The sequence below is a fragment of the Embiotoca jacksoni genome, unplaced genomic scaffold, assembly GCF_022577435.1.
Source record: "Embiotoca jacksoni isolate LCO1_2020_lvr unplaced genomic scaffold, fEmbJac1.0.p SCAF_22, whole genome shotgun sequence".
Lineage (NCBI taxonomy): Eukaryota > Metazoa > Chordata > Actinopteri > Embiotocidae > Embiotoca > Embiotoca jacksoni.
Window position 1 is genome coordinate 10,851,660 of NW_027185363.1, and position 25,554 is coordinate 10,877,213.

Genomic DNA, 25,554 nt, shown 5'->3' on the forward strand with positions numbered 1-25,554 from the left:
ATTGATCTGAAATGGCATCACATTAACTGAGATTTCCCCTTGTCTATGCTTAGAAATCCTTATCTATCTACTGTATATCTATAAACTGTAAATTCATCCTGCGCAGACCAGATTCACATCATGACTGTGATCATTTTATTTTCACTGTTGCACTGATAACCCGCAAATGCTTAATCATCATCCATTTACCAGCGGTATCAGGAAGCTTCCTTCCTTTAGATTTTTTTTTAATGATTTTGTTTCCTGTTTGTTCTCCACAATCTCTGGTTACTGAGATAAAAAACGCAGCTTTGTGTGCATGAAGGCAAACATGCGGTGGTGATCTGAAACATTGTAAATAACCGGCGTCTCGGCGTTATCAACTCACCTCTTTGGTCCTCTCCAGCTCGTTGTGCAGCGCCTGTTTGGAAATCTCCACCTCGATGATCTTTTGTCGGAGCAGCTCGTTCTCATCCTCGGCTCTGCTGCGCTTGTCCTCCACACTCTCCAGCTCGTTGTGCAAACGCACCGACACGTCTTTGGCCACCTGAGATCAAAGCAACCGAAAGGTCAGTTCAGTTCAAACAGATAATACAAAATGGGTGCATTCATAGTTTATAATATCTGCTTTTAACACAAACATGTACAAAAAGATAATGTATGTATTCATATATGGACTTATTTCCAAACACATACACACCCGGGTTAGACCAATATAACAAGGCAATATTTGTTAAAAATCACTAAATCAAAGATCAACAGCTGACTTGAGCACCACAATAAACTTTTTTAATGATTAATCAATTGTTTGAAACTGAATAGCTTGTTTTCCACTTTTTCATCTTTTATATAACATTATTGGCATCTGAATTTCATAAAATCGAATGATTTAATTTGTTGCTTTGTGTGAAGAACTTTGGAATTTGTTATTATTGTTACTATTAATTGAAATTACGGCGGCCACGTTCTCTGAGCTAAAGAGGAGAGGGACCATCCAGTATGTTTTCAGCGCACAGTTCAAAAGCCAGCCTCCATGATGGTACGGAGATGCATTAGTGCACATGACATTGGTACATCTGGTGAGGCACCATCGTCTCATAATAATTTATGGTTGCGTTTAAGGATTTGCCATTGTTGTGGGGGATGATATGCACTAATTTGGCATGAAAAAGGTCCATCTACAAAGTACTTTCTCGTAGTGACTGACTGTGGAAATCGAAACACAAAGACACAAATACGTAGATAAAATGACAGACCTTCAGATCCTGCTCCAGACTCCGCAGCAGCTCTCCGTCCACGTGGCCCGTCTGAGCGACCCGGAGGCTCTTCTGCTCGGCCTTTCGCAGACGGTACTGCAGGATGCGGCAGTTTTTGTTGGAGCGGTCCAGTTCCCTCCGTAGCTCCTGCAGCTGGTAGACCTCCTCCTCCAGGTAGCTGTCTCGCACCTCCTCCATCTCCGCTCGCAGCTCGTCCACTTCATCCTGAGACACAGACAGGGCCAAGCTGTTACCGGGGTTCAATACCACGTCCACATTATAACAGTGAATAACAGTGCTGATATCAAACGCTTGCATAAGTATATGTTTTGTACATATATATTTTTATTTTTTTACCACCATTCTCAGCTGACTTTTAGTGTAACCCTGTGCTGTAACACGTGTAGGGGAGCAGGAAGTAGTTTGTGTGCATGAAAGGTCAAAGGTCATGACTTGGTTTAAGGAAACATCTAAATTAAAATGCTATTTCTCTAAATGAAAATACTTTTGTTGTGAACGGCAGGAGAAACATTCATTACGAGCTCCGAGATTGATGAAGTTACTACCCTTTGTATTTGTGAAGAGGTTTTGAGGCAAAACTGTAAAACTATAATGGCTCTACAATATCAATTAAACCTACAAAATGCTAAGAATAATTCTATGTCTAGATTCAAACCTGAGGGGCTACGTATTTAAGATTTGTCCTTTAGATAGTGTTAAAGTGATGGCCATAGGGATATAAAATAAAATGTAAAATACGCACAAAAAATAAGATTTAGGTTCCTTCTGTACATTTGTATGTTTGTGTTTTCTTGTATTTGTATAGTTTACTAATCAACCACCAAAAGATTTTAGATCTCTTGTGTTTGAAGTGTCACTTTGGCCTGAGGATTGTGCAGCAGAAACACTTAAAGAGTAGAAAAGGGTTCATCCTTTGGGGAGCAAGAATGTGCTCAAGTATGTTAGATTGTAAGAATAAAAAGGTAATATTTTGTTTGAGATGGCACTACAGGACAGACAAAAACAAAAATGATTCATTTTCTAAACACAGTATCCTCTAAAGCAAGATATTAGATTTCACAAGCTCTGAGGATACAAGATATATTTTGTACTGACTGTAATCCGCTTCGAGGCAAACTGTAAAAATAAAACTGATTTGATTCGATGGAGCCGTGTTATAGACAAAGTTTCATACCAGAGAGCTGCACAAGATTAGAGAAGGGTCACCAAGAAGTCACGCCACAAATCTTTCTGTTGACCAAAATCTTGGAGTAAATAGCAAATAAACAGACTAGTGGACAAAACAACTGATGAGAACTAAAGCAGGTGATGACTGTGTCACAGAGACTGAAATATTTTATATACTGGTATTTTCTATTAGTACACTTTTCCCAGGAACTAATGTATGTACTGAATATTCAGACGTTAACTCCTTCAAGAACCAACCTTTTAAGCATGTTTTAAGTGTTTGAGGTAAAACGCTATTATAAAAGGAAAAACAACATAATATACCTTTGTGGATAGATTACGCTAATACTTTGATATGATTGCATGAGTCGCTGTAATGCAAGTACTCTTTGTGCTGATGATGTAACATCACTAGTTGGCTCTAAGCATCTTATCTCTTGGATTGGAAGCATTCGTATTCCCCGTCTCCGATCAGCATGTGACATCCCAGTCTGGAAAAACAGGAGATTTATCTGCAGCACTGAGGTGATATGACGGCAGTGTGTGTGTGTGTGTGTGTGTGTGTGTGTGTGTGTGTGTGTGTGTTGGGGGTGGTATCTGTTTGTCTCCCCCATCCTGAGGAATCAGTTAGCTCTGTAGATTTCCCCCGAGATACATATTCCAAAGGCTCAACTGGCACCTGATGAAAAGACAATTGGACGCGGAACGGGAGGGAGGGAAGAGTGTGTCAATTAATGAAAAGTAAATCTATCCTCATTTGGAAAAGCACAGAGGCCATTGTTATCTGAGGAGGGCCCTCAGGAAGGAGCTAATGACCTCGCGCTGGGTCGACCCAATCGATGGCCGGGTTAAAAGCAGAGGCAGAGTCAGAGCAGCATCCTGGGAGCAGGTACATTTGGAGCATAACACTGATGTTTATGAAGGTGGTGCGTGAGGGGTCACCGCCACTACTTAGTCACTTCTTTAAAGTGTGTTTATCTTTACTCCACAGCTGCTGTAATCAATTAGAGAATTCATATTTTTGCTCAGAGAAAGACCGCAACAAAACGATTTCTACTATTATTTTTTTTTTTATTTCTCACTCAAATGATTAATGTTTTAGCCAAGGGCAAACATTTTTGAAAAATGAATATCAGCGTTTTTCACAGTCCGAGCTGACGTGTTCACACCGGAGGTTTTGTTCGAATCAACAATCAAAAACTCAAATTTCCTGCTGAACACAAGAGAAATCTGCAAATTCTCCCATTCAAGGTGGTTTCAACAAACATTTGGCTTTTTACTTGAAAAATGACCGATCAACGATTCACGTATGATTTCAGCTGAAGAATCAATCTTTTAAAGACGAGTTCAGCTGAAACAATAAGACAGTTCATCAATTACCCAATTCATAGAGCATTCAAATAACGATCAAACTGAAATCAAAATTTAAGGTATTTTTCGAGAAAAATTGGCCAGAATTTACTTCTCTGCGTGTCAACTTGGAAGTTCTTCTACGTTTTTGTTCTACTTGACATAAAATTACATATGTTTGTGTTTAGCGCTGTTTTATGGAACAAAACATGCATTTTGAAGAGTCTTGTGTCTAACCCAAACTACACGTTTTGTTTTCCTAAACCTAACCCTGTAGTTTTTTTTACACCTTGGTGAGACAAAACCGTGACAGACACCCTGTCCTCTAGTGGACTGGTGGGTGTATTATATACTTTGGCGTGATGAAGGTTGCTTATTTTCATTATCGATTAAGATCTGAAAAGAAATTAATTTGAATATATTTCATTTAAATTTTGTATCTGCCCCGCAGTCGAAAATCTAAAGATATGCAGATTAAAATAACATTGCATACGAAGAAAAAGCAGCAAATATTCAGATTTGAGAATCTGACAGTAAACCTTTATCATGTTTTCTTGGACAATGAACTCAAATCATGAATCACTAACCAAAACAGTTGCTGATTCATTTTCTGTTGACCGACTATCTGATTAATCGACTAATCATTGCAGCTCTAAAAATCTATTTCTCGGTGTTGTAAAGTTGCCGTGCATTTGTGTATACATGTACAGTGGGTACAGAAAGTATTCAGAACCCTTTACATTTTTCACTCTTTGTTTCATTGCAGCCATTTGTTAAAATCAAAAAAGTTCATTTTATTTCTCATTAATGTACACTCAGCACCCCATGTTGACAGAAAAAAACAGAAATGTAGAAATTTGTGCAAATTTATTAAAAAAGAAAAACTGAAATATCACATGGTCATAAGTATTCAGACCCTTTGCTGTGACACTCATATTTAACTCACATGCTGTCCATTTCTTCTGATCCTCCTTGAGATGGTTCTACTCCTTCATTGGAGTCCAGCTGTGTTTAATTAAACTGATTGGACTTGATTAGGAAAGGCACACACCTGTCTATATAAGACCTTACAGCTCACAGTGCATGTCAGAGCAAATGAGAATCATGAGGTCGAAGGAACTGTCCAAGAAGCTCAGAGACAGAATTGTGGCAAGGCACAGATCTGGCCAAGGTTACAAAATAATTTCTGCAGCACTCAAGGTTCCTAAGAGCACAGTGGCCTCCATAATCCTTAAATGGAAGAAGTTTGGGACGACCAGAACTCTTCCTAGACCTGGCCGTCCAGCCAAACTGAGCAATCGTGGGAGAAGAGCCTTGGTGAGAGAGGTAAAGAAGAACCCAAAGATCACTGTGGCTGAGCTCCAGAGATGCAGTAGGGAGATGGGAGAAAGTTCCACAAAGTCAACTATCACTGCAGCCTCCACCAGTCGGGGCTTTATGGCCGAGTGGCCCGACGGAAGCCTCTCCTCAGTGCAAGACATATGAAAGCCCGCATAGAGTTTGCCAAAAAACACATGAAGGACTCCCAGACTATGAGAAATAAGATTCTCTGGTCTGATGAGACCAAGATTGAACTTTTTGGCGTTAATTCTAAGCGGTATGTGTGGAGAAAACCAGGCACTGCTCATCACCTGCGCAATACAATCCCAACAGTGAAACATGGTGGTGGCAGCATCATGCTATGGGGTGTTTTTCAGCTGCAGGGACAGGACGACTGGTTGCAATTGAAGGAAAGATGAATGCGGCCAAGTACAGAGATATCCTGGAAGAAAACCTCTTCCAGAGTGCTCTGGACCTCAGACTGGGCCGAAGGTTCACCTTCCAACAAGACAATGACCCTAAGCACACAGCTAAAATAACAAAGGAGTGGCTTCAGAACAACTCTGTGACCATTCTTGACTGGCCCAGCCAGAGCCCTGACCTAAACCCAATTGAGCATCTCTGGAGAGACCTGAAAATGGCTGTCCACCAACATTCACCATCCAACCTGACGGAACTGGAGAGGATCTGCAAGGAAGAATGGCAGAGGATCCCCAAATCCAGGTGTGAAAAGCTTGTTGCATCATTCCCAAGAAGACTCATGGCTGTACTAGCTCAAAAGGGTGCTTCTACTCAATACTGAGCAAAGGGTCTGAATACCTATGACCATGTGATATTTCAGTTTTTCTTTTTTAATAAATTTGCACAAATTTCTACATTTCTGTTTTTTTTTTTCTGTCAAGATGGGGTGCTGAGTGTACATTAATGAGAAATAAAATGAACTTTTTTGATTTTAGCAAATGGCTGCAATGAAACAAAGAGTAAAAAATTTAAAGGGGTCTGAATACTTTCCGTACCCACTGTATATACACACACACACACAACACAGCCTTTGTCAAACACCACTCCTCAAATTTTCTTTAACTCTTCACCTCATGTAAAAAGCCAAACACTTTAGATATCAAATAAAAGAAAACTGAAAGAGCCCACTGAAAACCAAATGTGTTTCCATGAGCATCAGAGGCAGCAGTGGAGGGGACTCCCAGACATTATGAGGGTGGGGTGGGAGGGCTAGGGGGGGTTGTGCAGGAACTCAGAGACCCAGCTGGCAGACTGACAGCCAGGCAGGAGGGTGTTTGAAGCAGACACACATGGGACATCTGACTGTTATCAACTCCTGTGGGATAAAGCCATTACAGCGAGAGACAGTAAAGCTGATTAACTCTCTTGTGTTTCCAGAGAGACACAGACATGCGTGATCAAGTTTGAAATAATACTCTCCATCAGTAACATGCAAATAAACCCCTCTCGCCTCTGAAAAACAACAACAAAAAAAAAACTGCAAGATTGTTTGCCGCATTATCTGTTGTGCCTCCCCTCCGCAACTTATGGGGATAGCCTACTTAAAGAGGGGGGAAGGCCAGGGGGGACGGCGGGGGAAGGGGGGCGGGGAGGGGGTTCCTGCATGAAGCCTTTATGCAAACAACTGATTTAAAAGTGCTCCTCAAAGCATTAAAGTGTTCGACTTATCTCCTTAAAAAAAAAATATATATATATATGTATATTTTGTTGTTGTTGTTGTTGTTGTTGTCTGGGTCACAAGTCAGCACACATATAGGTTTGTTTGTATGGGATCTCAATAAGTTGAATGTCCTGTGCACATCCTGAAAACAGTTAAAAAAACAGAAAAAAATACTGACTATAATTGTCCTCTGCCAGGCATCTGAGTGTAATCTGCTCACATCATTAAAACGGACAGATGTAATTCTCTGTGTCCCAAATGCAACGTGAAGAGAGCGCAACATGATGTTTTGGGGCTTTCTGTGACTTGACAGCAACAATGTGAAGAAAAAAAAAACAACTAAACATGTAAAGGGAACACCAGGATGAAGCCACTATCAATAAAAGTCCCATCAATAAAAGGTCACATCCGCAGGGGAAGGAGGAAAAGATGACATGATGGATGGTGAGCAGACTGGGGGACTACATGGGAGGGGGGGGGGGGGGGGACGACGACAGCTGGGCATCACGGGAAATGTGTTTAGATTATAAAATATATACATTTACATGAAGCTTTTCGTTAGTGAACAAGAGGAAGTTCAAGGACAGTCAAGCACTGTCCTTAAAGAGACCCTGTTGGTGTTTTTGTTTGGAAAGCTGCTCAAAATTAAATATTTTTTTTTAAAGGCAAATTTGAACTACGTGTTATATAAAACACGTGCAGCATAAAAGCCACGGATTCTCCTGTAACTTGTTGAGATTAAAAAATTAAAAAAAAAAAATTAAAAAAAAAAAATCGCCATACCTTGAGGTAGTCGTTTTCAGATCTCAAATCTTCAATCTCCCGCAGCAGGTCGTCCTCGGTTACATCCTTGGTGCCTGGCAGTTTGAATTGTGCGCTTGTGGAGGGTCTCTCCTGCTTGTGTTTGTCTCCGTGCGACCCCAGAGCGGGCAGAGCCTGAGACATGCTTCCCTTGGCGGCGGAAGCCTCGGTTGTGCGCAGCGGAGTGGCAGCTGCCGTTTCTGCCCGCAGAGGATTATCTGCTCCCAGCTGATCCCGGTCACTGGAGCCGGTACCGGACTCGGCGTCGCTGCTCGCGGCCGGTGCCAGCTTCTGCTCGTCCGACAGCGGCTCGGACGGGCAGTCTGACAGGTCCGAGCTGCTGTCGGTCTGGCTGACCCGGGCGAGAGACGCTGCGGTCGGTACCCGGATCGGGGATCCATGGCTGAGAGGGCCCGGGGACCCCGAGGCTAGTCTCCCCTTCTTGCCTTTGGCGAGGATCGGACTGCTGATGCTGTCCGGTTTGATGCCGGCGGCTTTGGGCTCGGCTGCTGCATGCTGGGGCACCTTTGTGGGCTTTTTCGCGACAGTGGACTTGGTGTGACTTTTTGCCGAGGCTAGTTTCTCTTTCGCCCCGGTTGCGTTGCGTCTGGAGCTGCGGTTCGGATGGGCTAAGGGCACTGAGGCAGACTGCTGCTGCTTGTGGAGTTTGGGGGATTTGGGTACGATGGCAGGTGGTTTGGTGGAGCGGGAGTGCACGTCTTTGAGGAAAGGTCTGGCCGGGGAAGGCGCTCGGTTCAGTCTCTTCTTCTCCAACTGGTGGTTCTGCGGTTTGGTGTCGCTGCCAGAGCCATTGGAGCTCTCCATTATACACCGACACCGGCAGCAGGAGGGTGATGAAGGAAACGATCAATCCACAGCGCCGCGGAAAACCTTTGACATACGACACCAGAAAAACAGCCAGGTTTCTCTACCTTCTTCCTTGTCGGGCTGGAGATGCGCATCCTGCGTTGTGCTGGATGGTTTTTTTTTTTTACTCCATCCTGACTGCATTCACCAGGTTGTCATTGTAGTCCCCTCTGTGGAGAAAACGCTGCAATAAAAAAAAAAAAAAACCGGTCTTACTGGGACGGATGGGATGACGGACAGGTTGCATCTGCAGACAGGGCTAATGAGGCTCAAGTTAGAAAAGAAAAGGGAGTCAGTCGGAGTCACATCAGCCTTCTTCTTTCCGCCTACCGGGTCTCCATCCCTCTCTTCCACCGGGCTGTGTGCGTTGGACCCCCGCGTCTCGTACCCCCTTTCCTACTCCCTCCTATCTGACTTGTAAGATCTGCAATCGCTGCGGCGTGAGGCTCGACGCCCGTGATTTTCTGCGGGGCGCATGCGCTGCTACTCCACAAGCACCCGAGCACACCCCTTGTTTTCTCTGGGACCAGGCGGGACCAGGTCTGACACGCTCTGCTGCGCATGTCCCGATGGCACGCACACAATTGGCTATTGAACACCTTCACACGAGGTGCAAGGATGCACTCAAGAGGAACCAAATACTAACCTCCTGAAATCGATTGCTTTCTAGATTTCTAATCCGTGCCGTTAAGTAAAACGTCACTTTTAAACCGTTTTTGGAGACTGCAGACACAGACTGCACTTTTTAGAAGATGTACACACAGTTGGATTAAAAATAAAAGACCATAATCTGGTAATAAATATAGACATCTTTAATAGCATTTCATTAGTTTTAAGAATGCCGCAAGTTATAAATACCCCAAATCCGCTTTAAACATGCCAAAACCTTTCAAATACTTGTAACAGGTTTCATACAAAGTACAGTCTTCCATCTTTAAAGGATACACATTTCAAATAAAAGCAGTTTTAAACACCGAGTAGTATAAGAGTTGGCTATTAAAACAAAGACCACAGGGTTAGTGCCAAATGCTAAAAAGTCCAGGAGGGGACAAATGAAAGGTTTCATTCCCAAAAAAAAAACAACCCAACATGTGAAGAAATGCTCACGTTTCAAAAACAGAAGTGATAACAACTCCAGATAATTTGTATGCAAAGGTCGCTTTGCTGGTTGATAATCTTATTGCAAAATGTGTCTGGGTGACAGAAAGTGTTTTGTTACCGAAGGCGTCACATTTCTTTCCTGTGGTATGAAACGATTCATTTGTTAGAGTACATAATGTTTAATTTTTAACATAAAACTTCAATAAACAAAACAAAACGGATGGATGGAAAGTCAGTTTGAGTAATTTCAGATCAGGTCCTTTGAAGGGGCTCGTCCTTCTTCACCCTCGGACTCGAGACACAACAGAAACACTCAGAGCTACGCTGCTAATACTGCATGAATTTCAAAACCAAGACTGTTAATGTCTATAAACACAGCAGGGTTAACATTACAAGCATAGGCTAGGTTTTTTTTTCTTGTTTTTTTTTAATGTGCAAGTAATGGGATATCCACAAACTGGTCCATAACAAAACGCCAAATCAAATACTCAAATCTGCTGACCACCTCTAAAAAAAAAAAACACAAACGTGCCCTTTCAGCAGGTTATTTAAGGTGTTTCTTCATTAATTTAAACTCCAAGCGAATTGAGTCTGTTCAAAAAGAAAAAAGAAAAAAAAGTGTGACAAAGTGAGCCAACGGAGGTTTCCTGAGTCCTTCAAATACTAAACAAACCATCCTGCACTTTTCTCTCTGCTGCGTCTGAATTCAGAGGAAAAACATCAAAACAAAACACTTGGAAATATTAGTAACGGAAACGAAACGAGGGCTAAAAACCACGTGTGTGTGTGTGTGTGTGTGTGTGTGTGTGGTTGTGTACGAGCTTCTCACTGTCTATTCCCTCTGAAAAGCCAGTAGCACACGCACACACACACACACACACACACACACAGATAATTTCCCCCATACGAACACAGATCCCTCAAAGACTGCATTACCCATCTCTCCTTGCGTGTCCGTCCCACTCGGGGTCGTGGAAGAGTTCAGAGCGGCCGCCGCTGAGGCGACATTGATCTTTATTAGTGCTAAACTACAAGTCGTGTACTTTTCCTTTTCCCTGCGTGTCAGCTCACCTAGGGAAGATGGATTGTAGTGCAAAACATTACAACTTATACACATCTGAAAAACGGGCCGCCGCAGCCTCTTTAAGGCAAAGCAATATAAACTGATATGATCGCCGCCACACACAACCACCTCCTGCTGGCCACAAACATCCTGCACCCTGTCCAGTCTGTAACAGCAACACACCAGATTTACACCGTGTGCTTTTCTTTACCTCGAGTCACTTGGTAATAATTAATAAGTCTATAAAACTAGTGTACCGACAGAGCCAGAGTGTAAATGGAGCTAGCGAGACGTGAGATGTTGTTATCCCTTCTGTGTAATAGAAAAAAAAATGCACAGATAACAGACCGGTGGGCCGACTCGGACAGTGTTAGTGTAAAGTGTGTGTGATGACCAAAGGAAACAAGAGAACAAGCTGTCAGGCACCTCTGTAATCCCCGCCTCCTCCCCCTCCTTAGAAAATGTGCAACTGCTACCAGAGGGCTCTCTACCTGGAAGGCACCTGCAAGGCACAGCCAGCCTAACCGTCCGAGCAATGAGGTAGTCTGGGTCAAGTGCAGACAGAGAGGTGGTAGGAGAGTGGGTGATTCACCAGGCCTTTAAGTGTTAGTGGGGTGCAGGTCATAGTGTATAAATCAGGAGAAGGGACAGAGGGAAGATAATACTGGTTGTTTGAGAGAGTCCGTGTACCCCAACAGCAGCAGTAAAATACTTCCAAACTGCTGCTGTGTGCTGCCCCCTGGTGGCCACATAAGTGTTCTGCGCGCGCGCGTGTGTGTGTGTGTGTGTGTGTGTGTGTGTGTGTGTGTGTGTAGGATAGGGGACCACTCTGGCTCTCAGCAACAGCGCATGCGGGGAGGGAGCAGCTCTGGTGGCACTTCCGGTTCGGGCTGCAGAGACAGGATGCTGTTGGAGAGGTCCTTGTTGGGAACCTCTAGAGGCATCTGTCGGGTCAGAGACACATTCACGTCAGCAGAGACTCAATGAGCGAAACTGTTTAAAGCATCAGTTCAAAGATAACGGAGGAAGTAAATGAAGCAAAGGTATCGTAGCTCACTGATCGTTTTTCTATGACTACATGAGATTTTCTAAAAACAGAGAAGTGTTCACAAAGAAAATAAAAACCCTTAAAAGGAAAGAGAGAGAACAGCGGAAGGAAACTTTTTAAATAGAGTCTGAAAAAAAACAACAACAACAACAACAGAAGAACAAGAGTCACAAATGTAAACTGTGTTGGACAAGTAAACTAATTAAGTGCATTTTGGCAGCAGTAGCTGTGCTGTCACGCATCATCTATTTAGCTGAAAAAAAAAAATCTATTTGCTTTTTTGGTGCATTTGGTTTGCAGCGTTTTTGAAAGCAAAACAGATAAACAGGAACATCTGACAGTAGATATGATTATAAGATGATTTTTTTTATTTTTTAAAAGGTGAACTACAATCAAATCCACCTGCGTCCCGATAATCCAAAGGTTGGTGGTTCAGTCCTGTCAACATACTGAAGTGTCCCAGGTGGCAGATGAGCACCTATGAGAGCAGCTCTGTCACCACCGGGATGTGAATGGGAGGTAAATTGTAAAGAGACCGCTAAGGTAAAAAAAAAAAAAAAAACGAAAAAATATCCCAATATAAATCCAGACCATTTACTTAGAACTGATCTATACGAGACTAAGTATAAAGTATGTTTAATATATCTGTGCAACTAATTTGGAAACGATGGTAAAAAGACATGCTTGTTTTCATGTGAATCCAGATATTTATCTGGTGCTACAGAGAGAAAAAAAAAGCACCTAAAATATACATGTGTTGCGTGTGAACTGAGTGACCTCACAATAATTATATCCACCCAGAATTATTTGTTTTTCTTTTCGTCCCGTTTCCAGTTGTTGACCGTGATTTGTGACAGTAGAGAAAACAATACAAACAAAAGGAGCATTTAATTGCGACGTGACCTGCGATCAGTCACTGGAACCTGATTTCACATTTGGTCTTATTATGCTGCAGAATGACGCCATTAAAACTGCCCAGTCAATGCGGTAACTGACAATCTGTATGACTTCAGATGGTATTGAATTTATCATTTGGACAGATTGTATAAAATGTTATTATATTAATGAAACAAGTAGAGCAGGATTTTTCTACCAGTGGCAGCTGGAATAATCAATCAAAACACGATTTGATTGAGAAACGCCGGAAATTAAAACCCACCAACCTTGCTAAGAATATCATCCACAAGCTTCAGGAAGATCTCATCCACATTAAAGTTATCCTTGGCACTGGCTTCGCAGAAGCGCATTCCACTTATTCGAGAGGCAAACTGTAAAAAAGAAAAAGTTAAATGGACTCATTGTCTGTGAACAACACTTGAATTCATCCGCAATAACAGAAATAACAGCACAAACGGCATGAAAAAGTCTCCCCTCTAGAATGAATGGAGGTTTTGGATTAGCATGCTGCTATGCTACACATGTCATCAGTATTATCAGTGTGCGTTTGAAGCCTAAAGTTCATGATCAAGTTTAATCCACCAGTACATCAGAATGAAAGAAAGCTTGCGTGCTCATAATACATATTAATATATCTATTGTTTCTTCTACTGCATCCTCTGTTAGATACTTTTATGCGGTCAAATTAATACCAAACTAAAGATGTGGTTCTGCGATATGATAGCGAATGGCAGGATGTGCGTTGACCCTCACCCTCTCTCCTTGTTGTCTGGTGATGATGCGATCAGTCTCGCAGTCCAGCTTGTTCCCGACCAGCAGAAGTTCTGCTTCCTCTGAGGCGTACTGACGCAAAAACAGAGAGCAGACAGGATGCACGTCAGGAAATCACCAGCATCCCATTTCAGAGAAGTCGAAACACGTCATGGCAGTTAAATCCGTTCAGCGTAAAGTCACATTGTCTACTACGTACAGTACAAAAACTAGAAAAAAGAAATTGGCCTTACATTTTTCTCTATATACATTTTTGACAATCGATAAGCGTGTTATTTGGCACTGGATGTGAAAACTGAATGTTAAAGTGAACAATAAAATAGTAGGAGTGAATAAATGAAAGACTTCTGGGCACGTAGGACTGCAGCATCGGCCAATCAAAAGGAAAAACAGCATAAGCTCATATACCTGCTGTGCAGTGATAAAATTAAAGACAATAGGAGAACTGCAGGAGGAGTATCATGGGATGTTACTGGATTTCAATTGTATTCAAACAATATATGTAGTTGGTTTTATGAGAGAAACGAGTGGAGACACACCGGCTGACATGTCGGGACTGTTGTTTACCTTGTCTATCATCTTCATCCACTTGGGGAGGTCCTCAAAGGTCTCTTGTTTTGTGATGTCATACACGAGCACTATTCCCTTGGCTCCTCTGTAGTAGGCTGATGTGATGCTGTTGAACCTCTCCTGGCCAGCAGTGTCCCTGGAAGAAATACGTTTAAAGGGACAGTTAGTTGTTGTTGTTGTTGTTGTTGTTGTTGTTTTAAGTGGATCTGTATGAGCTACTTATCTGTGGTCAGTTGAACTTGCAGTAGATGGGGGGGTCGACAGTTCGGAGAAGCAGAAGGCTCCACGTGGTCAATAACAAAATGTATTTTGGCCACCAAAAAAAAAGTGTATAAGTTTGATTGTAATATAATATAGCGATATTATGAATATTTCACCAGGTTTACCCTGCTGCCAGACAGCTTCTCCCTCTCTCTTCAAAGGCACCAGACTCCTTCAACAAAAACAGTAATTTTACCTCACAGAACCCAACAGTTGCTGGTCTACCGCTGCCTCCATCGGTCTCTTCGTTTTTGTTAATGTGTGACTTTGGTGTTAGTTTAGATCCAAGTTAAAACACCAACAACCACCAAAGTCACACAATAACACAATCTACAAATCGAGACAGTGGTAAACCAGCAACTCCTGTGTTCCGCGAGGTAAAATGACAGTTCTTGTTTTGTTTTTTAAAGGAGTCTGGTGGATTTGAAGAGACGACAGATAACACCTTTACTTCCACATCAGAAAAAGCTGCGTGACAAAAAAAGTAAAGAGGTGAAAATATTCTAAACATTGCAAATATTAATACTGATTTTTTTTTTTTAGGTGGCTAAAATACATTTTGTTGTATTCTACCTTAACATCAGGACATTGTTTAGTTTTCATGCTGATGCAGCCGCCTGCTTCTCCAATCTGAGGACACGCAGACCTCCATGATAAGTACTTCATATAAACCCATTTCAAACAATGAGAACTATTTTTTTAATCAAATATAATCAAGTCAGTCATGTGATAGCAGACAGTCATCAATTCTTCTTAGATAACTACTTAGATAACAAATAGCTGATTTATGGTGTGTTTTTGATTCTTAAAAAAAAAAATCTCTGATTAATTAAACAACTATATTCAATCAACAAAAAGGAGAACAAAGAATCATTTCTTTGGCATCTAACCAGAAATTTGACGTCATAAATTCACACTGATGATAATAATACATTGGAAGAGTTTCTAGTTTCTACAGTTAGTATATATGCCGTGTATTTGACACCAGTGAATCACTATTTGTGTTCACATCATTATCTTTAATCTCACAAAAAGAAACAACAAGTGAAGAGCTTTGTTCCAAAATGAGACTTTTACATTTTGAAGGAAGATCGGATACAGTTATGAAACTATTGCTGGGTCAAAATTCAAATTGTAGTCATTCTTAAAGCACTATCAGCAGTTACAGGCTTACTGAATATTCATATATACCTTTTAAATTTAAACAAATGCTTTCAAAATGTATGTGTGGCATCGTGGAAATAAACACTTCGGTTTGAATTTTCGATTTTGAATCCATGACTCATCTGATCGTCTGAGTCTGGACTAGCAGCCCGACACGCGGTTTGAGCTACACTCACAGTGAAGTGTTACTGTACCTGCAGCCAGCTAGTTTCCCCCCTGTGAGTCACAGTCAGGCTTATGAGCAGAAGAGCAGACAGAGACAGCAGCAACAATGGCAGGGTTAGGTAAGGCTGGGCGCGGCAGCGGTGGAGCTTGATGTGAGCAGTTCGACATGAGACATAACAAACAGTGTTGACAGCAATCCTGACGGGACGGGTCAAGGGTCGGGCAGGGGAGCGGGGTCAACACGGGATGTGGTAAAAGGGTGGGTGTGATGGGGTGAAGGGAGGGTGGATGGGGTGGTAGTGAGCAGGACAGATGTGTTAGTGAAACAAGCGAAAGGAGGTCCCATGTTTTAACCGAGCACACAAACATCCAGTCGGTCCAAAAGCTTTTCCAAACTGTAGCATGTTAATCAGTTTTTCAATCATCATGGACGAAATGTTTTCAAAATGCAATTATGGCCTAGTTAAAGTCACAAGACCGTAAAGGCATCACAGAAATAAGATCCTCCTCTTCACTGGTGGCCGGTTTGAGCAGGAAAACAAGCCTGGTTCAAGGCCTCTGAATCTGCTGCACACATCTGATTTATGCAGCAATTCAAATCGCAAATTAGATTAATGACGTGAAAAAAAGGCCATTTAATCTGATTATCAAGCTGCAATAACACTGAATATCTCCAGTGACCATTTGCTATGCAGCCATTTGATATGACATATGCATCACAAACTGATTGGCAAGGATACAGTAATGAAAGATGGATGTTATTCTTGTAAAAAGTACTACGGCAAAATCATGTTTCAGAGAAATTCAATAACTGTACAGCCAAAATGAAAGTACTACTATTTATTAGTACTTCAAAGACACTCTTTGAGGGATGTTAGTCAATCAATTCTGCAGCTATGTTTGATACGTGCAGATGGAAAAAGCAAAGATCTTCTTTGATCTTTGCTGGCTTTAATGTATGTATGCAGTAGTTTAAAAATTCATGTCAGCAAGAAGCTTCATCAGGAGGACATCTCGCATGCAGAGGTTCATGCTGTCCTGACAAGTCAGGAACAGCTGCCAGTGAAGCGACAAGGACATGTAACCTCGGTGATGCCCTCCTCTTAAACGAGACCAATAACTGCACTGATTGAAACACACAGTCGAGGTTTGAATCTGCTCTCTGCAGCGCGAAGACATGTGTTTTTCTGTTCTGCTTTGGTTTCTCTTTAAACCATATAACTGTGTCATAAACCTTGAAATCAGGGGAGGGTATGGTTATTGTGGATTTGATAAACAGTAGGGGTGAGTGACGTGGCCCTAAAGTAATATCACAATATTTCAGGGTATTTCTGCGCTAACATTGTAACATCTTAAAAAATATGACAACAATACTAAAAAAATATGTGTAAGTAAATATGTGTTATAGTTTGACATGTCAACACAAACTATTCAGTAAAAAGTATTATATTAGTGTGGTTTGTTGCACATTTGGTCTTTTGTAGAGAATATCAACATTAACGCATGATAAACCTTCTATATGATATTATAAATCATACCGATATTATCATGAACAACATGATATGGCACATCCCTAATCAACAGTGTAAAAATATTATGTTTATCATGTATGTTCTCAAATAATGTGTGTAGGTTGTAGGTCATTAATACAAATTAGGGAGCAAAAGCTACATTTAATGGTAAGAACAGTAATATCTGATGAAAGCAAGAACAAACCAATTGAAGCAGTAACATTAGACAACATGATGGGTATGTTAAAAGTTAAAAAGTTAAGATTCCCACTGGAGTAGCTGGCTTTTAATAGGGGAGTTTGAATGAAACTATGTATTAGTGTAAAATGCTGAGACACACCAAGTAAATGTAGTTTTTGTTCGAGCTGCCTGTAGAATGACAGGACAGACGAGGGGAAAAGCTTCATACAGAAGAATAAAGGAACTGAAGACCTCGGCCCAGTTACTCACCATATCTGTAGTCTGATCTTCCTCCCTCGCAGCTCGACTGTCTTGATTTTGAAGTCAACTCCTGTGAGGGAAATCAGAACAAACATGTGGACAAATACCAGCACTTCCTGTGTTGTTTTGCGGGCATAATTTCAGTAAACTGTCCGGTTGGTTTTTTACAACAAAATGTTCATGAAAGGGTGTTGTCTGGAGAAAGTTTATTTTCTTTAGTTCCATAATTGGGCTACAAATACGAGGTTTACTATGTTTCCCAGCTGCAACACTTTCAGTGTGGAAGATATCCGTGTCGTACTTCTTAAAATTTGTATTCTATTATAACAAAGAAATGACTTTTTTTTTTTTTTAGACGGACTCGACTGGCCGTCAAAATACTCACACAATACTAGTGAGGCACGGCTCACAGGAATGACTGGACACCAAATGGAGCTGTGACTGCCACCAGCTGCTTGTGTGTGTGACTATTTTGGGACTGGACACTATGGGCCGGCGGCTGCGCAGGTCACAGGACTGTTTACCCAATTCCACATGTAAACAGATCTCGTGTATTTTTAAATCTATACGGCATTGGCACAGCAATTTATCACTGGTGTCTTCAATTAGTCAAGATGCCACTGGTTAAATAATTAAAAGGAAGTATGTGTACATGTAGGAACATGTCAGGTGGCAGTTCTTTATGTACGAATATGAAAAATGGCCGTTTCTAAATTAATATGGCAATCGATGAGACAAGACTGTACCCTCATTTGAATAAATAAGACATACTGTCCAGGAGTAAATTAAGTTATTCTGACTGGTACTACTGAAGGAGCAAGTCTTCTTCCTTTAAACTGAGCTTTGCATACCTGCAGGACCTCCCTTGGGACAACACGAAATACACAACAACCACATCAAACACCGGTCCGAGGCACAAACACGAGATCGAGACGGAAGAAATGACTTCTGTAAATACTTCACAGCCAAAAGGGATCAACGAGCAAAGACCGGGATAGAACAATGTTATGGTTAAAGTTAGCTCGAGTTAGCCAGCTACAGCCAGCAGTGTCACATCCGTTCAGTGCCATTGAACAGTAAAGTAGGAGACAGTGTGTGTGTGTGTGTGTGTGTGTGTGTGTGTGTGTGTGTGTGTGTGTGTATTACGTCCGTCCCGTGGTAGTTTAAAGCATTTTCCCTCCAGTAAGTAGCCGGCGCCCTGCTACACGCTCGAGCTAGATAAATAAAAAGTTGACAAAAACAAGACTCGTAAACACCTCCCGTCCTCACCTACGGTCGACTTGCAGGCTTCGCAGAAAGTGTCGTCGGTAAATCTCTCCATGATGCTGGTTTTACCGACACCGCGGGAGCCAATAATAATAATCTGAAGTTTGAAATCAGCGGGTCTGGGAGGCATCTTCCTGCGGCGCGACTGAGACCCCAGAGCGGGGGACGAGTTCGCGGAGCCCCCGCCGCCGCCACCGGCGGCCCTCCGCGGTATGTCATATCTCGGATCCATCAGTAATTCCACATTTGTGATTAACAGAAGAACAGACAAACGCGCCTAAACGGATATACGACCGAAACAAGCAGCTATTTCCAACTTTCTTTCGTCTCTGAAGAAGTTTGGGAAAGTTTGTCAGTCGCCGACAGTTGTTGTTGTTCAGCCATTAGAGACACCGACTGACCTGACGTCATTTCCGCTTCCGGTGCTTCTCTTTTATTCCGACATCGGCTATTAAATCATTTCTATTACATAATAATAACATTTTAATCATCGAGGCAGGTTGCTGACTTTTTTTTTTTTTTTTTTTTTTTTTTTAATGTTTTTACAAGACAGCCACCAGAATTAATCCATCAGTGTTTCAGACACTATCAGGACTTTAGAAATAAAGTCTCATATTTAATTTTTTTTTTTTTTTTTAATTAGTTGGATTTTTCACCATAACCTTTTTAGTTGTTGTTGTTGTTGTTGTTGTTTTAATCTGCGGGCTCTTCCACTTTTTGAACAATCAGTGAGTGGTTGTTTCAAAGAAATCTGACCGCAACCCTGTCATGACAGGTCACAAATAGACATTGCCGTATTTAAGAGACTCCTGAGGTTGTTGTTTTTTTCATTCTTTTCCATTAAATGATTTCTTTGGGGGAATTTTCCTTTAGTCAAGTTGAAGATCTGTGGACTGAGGGGGCTGTGTGCTGTACCGCTTTTAAAGCCTCTTGAGGCAAATGTGTGATTTGTGATATTTGGTTTTATATATATATTGATTTACGGTTGATTGATTTCAGGTGTCAGGCCAAAGTTAAAGGCCTCCAGAGAAAAAAAAATACAGCTGCTGTGTGTAATGTGTGCAATGCTTCTAGGTTGGCACGAGGAATATGCAACATGTATGCAGAAAGAAATGAAATGATTTTATTGAGACCATATTTTGACACAGTAAAGCTTCTTCAAGACAAGTCCAAATAATTAAATGTGGACCCCCTTTAGTACCTAAAAAGCTGTGTTTTTTTTTTCCTGTGATAGATGTTGTGCTCATACGTATGGTTTGGTTTGTTGCACGTACACCTGCGATGTCACAGTTTCCTGTTAGACAGATCAGGAAAAAAAAAAAAAAAAAAATCCAGTCTTCATGGGGGGTTTATTCCTTAAGGCCATTGTGAAAGAAGAAGAAAGAAAATACGTATAAATATTTTTGAAAACACATAATAGACTATAATGAAGAGAATAAGCATTGTATGAACAAAGAAAAAAAACATTGCAATAATTTTTTTTTTGACATATACATACACACTGGCAGTAGAAGTTGATTTTTTGTTTGTTTTTAGAGTTAAACGGTGTACTATATTATTTATAATGGGCTCGTTTCACACCACTTGCGCTGCACCAGCCGGTGTTCCCGCTTTATTTTGTCCTCGGCGGCACCCGTAGCCTGCGACAGCGGATGACGTTGCGAGCCCGAAGGAGGAGTTTCCTGTTAATCCAAAACATCGACGAAACATCGTCCACAGCGATTTATCAAAAGCAAAAAAAAAATTTGTGTCGTCTACCCGGTCGTCTTAATCAACAACATGGCCGCTCAGAAGATAAACGAAGCTCACGAGCACATGGCTAAAGCGGATAAATGGTGAGTCGCGTGAAAAAAAAATACAAATAAAAACTCTTTTTATTTCCTGTTTTACTACGACTGTTAGCTCGCTGTAAGGCCACTGGTATTTGATCAAGAGATGTTAACGCTGTGTCATCGGGCCGGTATGTTTAGATTTAATACACGACATTGTTAACCACCGCGTATCTTGGCCCTGTGAGTGAGAATAAACTGATCGCTTGAGCCGTTTGTGATTTTGCTCATCGTCGTGTTTTTGAAGCTTGAAGACGAGTATGACCAAGTGGAAGCCGGATTTTGACAGTGCTGCGTCGGAATACGCCAAAGCAGGTAAACAACAACACCACCAACAACAAACAACAACAACAAAAATCAATATCAGTTGATCTAATTGGAGTGGTGCCTTCACAATAAACCACATCTTAACTGTAAACTCATCTGTGTCCTGTTTTTTTTTTTTTTTTTAATTATTTTTTTTTAGCTGTGTGCTTCAAGAATGCCAAACAGTATGAGCAAGCCAAGGATGCTTACCTGAAGGAAGCCGAGTACCACACAGAAAACAAGACGTATCCTCTCTGTTATTCAGAGCTGCAAGTCGATTAATCGATCAAAAGAAAGTCATTTTAATGTATAGGCCCTTTGTACTCCATAAAAGTCAAACATTCGCTGGTTTTAGCTTCTTAAATGTGAGAATTTTGGAGATAAGATAGTTTATGATATACGAGGGGAAATCCCAAAATTTCAGAGATGCTCCTTGGTGAGCACAAAGCAGGAGGAAGCTATAATATTTACGAATAAATTACATCGCTTGATCAAAATCGGCTCCTAAATTACACGTGCTTTTGTGACCATTGGTACGTGCACGTTTGCAAAGTTGTTCTATGTCACATTACTGTTGACTGTTTCCTCAACTCATCTTTCAGACTTTTTCATGCTGCAAAGTAAGTATCTGGTTTTATAACCTTAATATTGAATCAGCTGCAAACATGAAAACCTTCCTGTTTTATTCTAACTCCCCTCCTCTTCTCCCTCAGGGCTATTGAACAGGCTGGTATGATGATGAAGGTGAGCCGCCAGCCACGGCGTACACTGTGAAGTCATTGTGAGGAGGCAGAGACGAGGTGTCTGCCGCACATTTGTAACTTTGCTGTGTTGGCGCTTCAACAGGAGCAAAAGAAAATGCCAGAGGCCATCCAGTACATAGAGAAAGCCTGCATGATGTACATGGAGAACGGGACTCCTGACACCGCCGCCATGGCTCTGGACCGGGCTGGAAAGTAAAAAAAACAACCACATTATATTTCACTGACAGAACGACGTTACATTGCATGCCAGCTGCTATTCAGTTTTGATGACAGTCCTGTAACTGTCCAGCAGCCTCTTCTCCTCCAAACTAAAACATGTTTTTTTTCCCCCTCAGACTGATCGAGCCTATAAACCTGGAGAAAGCTGTGGACCTGTATCAGAAGGCTGCAGGAGTATTTGAGGTAAGAATGCCAACAAAAGCTGAATAATTTACCTTTTTTCATTTATTTATTTATTTATTATTGCATTTAGCTGATTCATCTTTGTTTTTCATCTGCAGAATGAGGACCGCCTCCGTCAGGCAGTAGAGCTGCTGGGCAAAGCCTCCAGACTCCTGGTCAGGTTAAGAAGGTAAAGGAAGGATGAATGGGATGGAAACACTGATCTATAATATGAGTAATGTTTTATATTCTCAGGTATTCCTGTTTGTTTCGCAGTTGAGGTGAAGAGCAACGTGTCAAATTTTCAGATACTGTTTCGTCACATAATGAAACACGTTTCACATGATATATTATTTCTGTTTTAAATTCTCTCTGCTAGTTTGACATAATTAATAACTGTAGTTTAATCATGTTGAAACAGTACCGGCTCCTCATCAGCCCTCTCTCTGGTCTCGTATTTCTTACCAGGCTGGATGACGCAGCCGTCGCCCTGCAGAAAGAGAAGAACATGTACAAAGAGATCGAGAACTTCCCCATGTGCTTCAAGGTGGGTCAGCTTGTTCGCTTTTTTTTTAATTTTTTTTTAATTTTTTTAAAAGCTGATTAACATTAATTACAAGTTAACTCAGCATCACGGTTAGTCACACGGTGAGTTTCCGGTGCAGGCCGTGCTGCCTGGTGAGTTCATTCCCCTGAGCTCGATATACCACAGCAGTGGAGACGCAGAACCGTGTCCGTGAGCACCGACATCCCACTCGACACCGAGCTGCTTATCAGAGATTGAAACATGTTTGCTGTCATGAAATAGCTGTTGGCCGATTACCGAGTTCTCTGGAGTTTTTGGTCTCTTCAGGAAAGCTGTTAATAAAAGTAAAAAGACCAATAAGGCAAAAGAAAACAAGACACATCAACTACTGAACTAAACTCTTATGTTGCTCCTCTCATTTCTTAGAAAACAACTGCTCAAGTGCTGATACATCTCCACAGAGGCGACTTCGTAGCAGCTGATAAATGTGTCAGAGAAAGTTACAGGTATGAGAATTTAAATATGGTTCATTGTCATGTGAAATCACAGGGAGCCAAAGTCTCTTTGAGTAAATCTTACAGTAAAACCTCCTGCTTCCCAGTAGAAACATTGATCCAAAACCCAAACAAAAACTCTTGGCTCTCTTGTGACTCTGTGTTGCCTTTGACGTGACCTCACGTTCATGCTGCCATTTAAACTGAGGATCGTTACATGAAGTGCTGCTCGTTCTCCACCAGTCTGCCCGGCTACAGTGGAAGTGAAGATTCTGTCGCCATGGAGACGCTACTGCAGGGCTTCGACGAGCAGGACGAGGACCAGGTCTATCGCGTGTGCAACTCGCCTTTACTGAAGTACATGGACAACGACGTGAGTGCTTTTGATGCATAATTACTAATAAACAAGGTCTTTTTTTTTTTTTTTAGTCTCTCTTATTAAGCTTTGGGCTTCACTTTGATAATAATACTTAAAAAAAAAAAAAAAAAAAAACTTTCAGACAAAATTAACTTTTAAATGGGACGTGGAAAATAAAATACTGGATGTGCTCGGTAGTTTAAAGTGGAGCTACTATGCTTTTCTGATATATATATATATATATATATGTGTGTGTGTGTGTGTGTTGTGTGTGTGTGTGTGTGTGTGTGTGTATTATGTTACAGTGTCGGATGTTCATGTCAAATTTGTCCAAATAATGAAGTAAACGTACATGAAAGTAATTTCATCAACATAAAGGCTCCGGCTTCAGACTGCTCTGAACACTTGGTTTTCATACAGCTGATGTCAGATCGCCACGGATGTCTTTTCACGGTCATCTGCTTCATGCGCAGCGCGCCACAAAGCGCTCAGTCCGTGTATAATACCAAAAGCAGAAATGCTCAAGCGAAGATATTTCGAGCCGAAAGCCTCGAACATGTACGGATGGATTTGAGAAGTTGCCATTGTCCTAATCTGATGGCTTCACGTTTTTTTCTACTGATTTAATTAGTTCCCAGATGGGCCGACTGTTTATGTTTGAGTTAAGACGTTTCAATCGATCAGATTACCAAAAACATTTTTGACATCTCATACTTCGGACAAAAGTCAAATTTGGACATCCACTTTAAAAGCCAAGACAGGACAGGATTTAAGATCCAGGAGGACCAACCTATTGGCTGAAAATGCAGTACTTAATTGGGGCTGTCCAGGAGGGATTAAAACCACTGACCTGGTCAGGTGATGTTAAAATCACCCCACTGTCTTTAAAGAAAGGAATCCTGTCTGAATGGGGCTTTTGTTATTTTATTCTTACAGTTTCAGAGTCGGCTAATCTGCTTCATCAAGACTGTGTGGGTTTAGTTTGAGCAGATTTGATCCACAGTGGCCGAGCAGCCACTAAATTTGACTTCTGACTTGATTGGTTCAAAGAAATAAAAATAGAAATGCAGAAATCTCTGATATGAAATTAGCAAAATTTCAATCTGAGAACTAACAACGCATTTTTTTTTGCCTCAGTACGCCAAACTGGCCATTTCCCTGAGGGTACCTGGAGGAGGAGGAAAGAAGAAGAAGGCTGCTGCTCCACAAGGTGGCGCTGGTGGGGCGCAGGCCGCTGCCAACGAGGACGATGACTATGAGGGCGGGCTGTGTTAGCCTCTTCAGCTTCGGGAGTGCCGCCAGCTGCCACCAATGCATCCCCCTGCGTGTGAGTTAACAACCCTCTCAGCTCTGAAGCTCCGACCGGCGGCTGTTTGATTTTAACTGTGCAAAGAAATAAGAAGAAAAAGCAAAAAGCAAACAAAAAAAACAACAGTTACAGTAGGTGTTGCAGAAGAGTCGACCCGAGTTTAAACAGCCTTTTTTAATTTGTTATGTTCTCGAGGTGGATCCTCAGCCTGTTTTATGTACATGTTCTATTATTTCTGGTCTCTGTGAAGCTGTAAATTCTGCTGTTAGTGTTTGTGGGTGGAGTGTAAGATTACTCCAGATATATTCAAATCATATGATACTCTCAATATGTCTGCTGACTTGATCCGTGTATAGGTGTTTATTTGTACAGAGTTAATTTATTCAGTATTCCTGGCTGAAGCCTGTTGAAAAAGTTCCTGGCGCAAAATGCAATCAGATTGTTAACGCATGTTTGCTATAATCAAATGGTTGAATGAAAATCAAAGCGATAATAAACTTGTCAATATTGATGCTTAAGAATGATTGACACGCATATAGAAGTCATTTCGAGAAAATGAAAAACAGCTTGTAGCCAAACGTGGACTGTTTTATGTGTCTACCTCGAGGTGTGTGTTCCCTTGAAATAAATAATAATCCTGGTTGTGTCTTTATTTCCAATTTCCACAGTGGAATACTCAAATTAAAGTGACTAAAATACTAAGAGGGACCATGCAGTGAGGTTTTCTCATCATAGCATGAGGACACTAAAATTTTAATTCCAGTTCAAAAGATTCTAATAAAGGGATTTGTTTACATGGTTTTACTTGTGCTGTTGCCCACTTCTTGTATATTCCTCAAAAGCATATCTCCAGACGTTGCACATGCATCAATAAACATTTCCGTCGT

At 41.4% G+C, this 25,554-nt stretch overlaps 3 protein-coding genes across 13 annotated transcripts in view; 1 reads left to right on the top strand and 2 right to left on the bottom strand.

Moving 5' to 3' along the window:
• LOC138203197 (microtubule cross-linking factor 1) overlaps positions 1–9,021 on the bottom strand; it is a 75,760-nt gene extending 66,739 nt beyond the window's left edge. For 8 of the 11 annotated variants that reach the window (XR_011178701.1, XR_011178700.1, XR_011178702.1 and 5 more), the window contains exons 1-3: positions 7,558–9,020; positions 1,236–1,460; positions 368–526 (exon numbers count right to left, since the gene is read on the bottom strand). Coding sequence is in view for 4 of the 11 variants with exons in the window: in XM_069157920.1 (XP_069014021.1) it covers positions 368–526; positions 1,236–1,460; positions 7,558–8,400 (1,227 nt within the window). In the remaining 7 variants the exon portion in view is untranslated. Of the gene's footprint in view, positions 1–367; positions 527–1,235; positions 1,461–7,557 lie in introns of all 11 variants that reach the window. The other 3 variants (XR_011178698.1, XR_011178697.1, XR_011178696.1) reach the window with 1 other exon arrangement.
• A 210-nt stretch (positions 9,022–9,231) lies between these two features.
• rab12 (RAB12, member RAS oncogene family) lies at positions 9,232–19,090 on the bottom strand. The gene is made up of 6 exons (XM_069157925.1): positions 18,704–19,090; positions 17,444–17,504; positions 13,890–14,028; positions 13,305–13,394; positions 12,818–12,922; positions 9,232–11,550 (listed from the first exon to the last, which is right to left on the bottom strand). Exons 1-6 carry the CDS (start codon positions 18,930–18,932, stop codon positions 11,443–11,445), a joined length of 732 nt encoding a protein of 243 aa, XP_069014026.1. The 5' UTR covers positions 18,933–19,090; the 3' UTR covers positions 9,232–11,442.
• A 1,274-nt stretch (positions 19,091–20,364) lies between these two features.
• napgb (N-ethylmaleimide-sensitive factor attachment protein, gamma b) lies at positions 20,365–25,466 on the top strand. The gene is made up of 12 exons (XM_069157926.1): positions 20,365–20,535; positions 20,777–20,844; positions 20,996–21,080; positions 21,438–21,455; positions 21,549–21,579; positions 21,682–21,791; positions 21,935–22,001; positions 22,100–22,170; positions 22,449–22,527; positions 22,933–23,012; positions 23,244–23,373; positions 24,496–25,466. The coding sequence occupies exons 1-12, from the start codon at positions 20,480–20,482 to the stop codon at positions 24,631–24,633; spliced, it is 933 nt and encodes a 310-aa protein (XP_069014027.1). The 5' UTR covers positions 20,365–20,479; the 3' UTR covers positions 24,634–25,466.
• The last annotated feature ends 88 nt before the right edge of the window (positions 25,467–25,554 follow it).

Coding starts and splice junctions, on each gene's coding strand:
- rab12 (XM_069157925.1), bottom strand. CDS start 18,932: ATGGATCCGAGATATGACATACCGCGGAGGGCCGCCGGTGGCGGCGGC. Junction 17,505..18,703: donor AGCCTGCAAGTCGACCGTAG/GTGAGGACGGGA, acceptor TTTCCCTCACAG/GAGTTGACTTCAAAATCAAG. Junction 11,551..12,817: donor TGGATGATATTCTTAGCAAG/GTTGGTGGGTTT, acceptor CTGACCCGACAG/ATGCCTCTAGAGGTTCCCAA.
- napgb (XM_069157926.1), top strand. CDS start 20,480: ATGGCCGCTCAGAAGATAAACGAAGCTCACGAGCACATGGCTAAAGCG. Junction 20,845..20,995: donor GTCGGAATACGCCAAAGCAG/GTAAACAACAAC, acceptor ATTTTTTTTTAG/CTGTGTGCTTCAAGAATGCC. Junction 23,013..23,243: donor TGTGTCAGAGAAAGTTACAG/GTATGAGAATTT, acceptor GTTCTCCACCAG/TCTGCCCGGCTACAGTGGAA.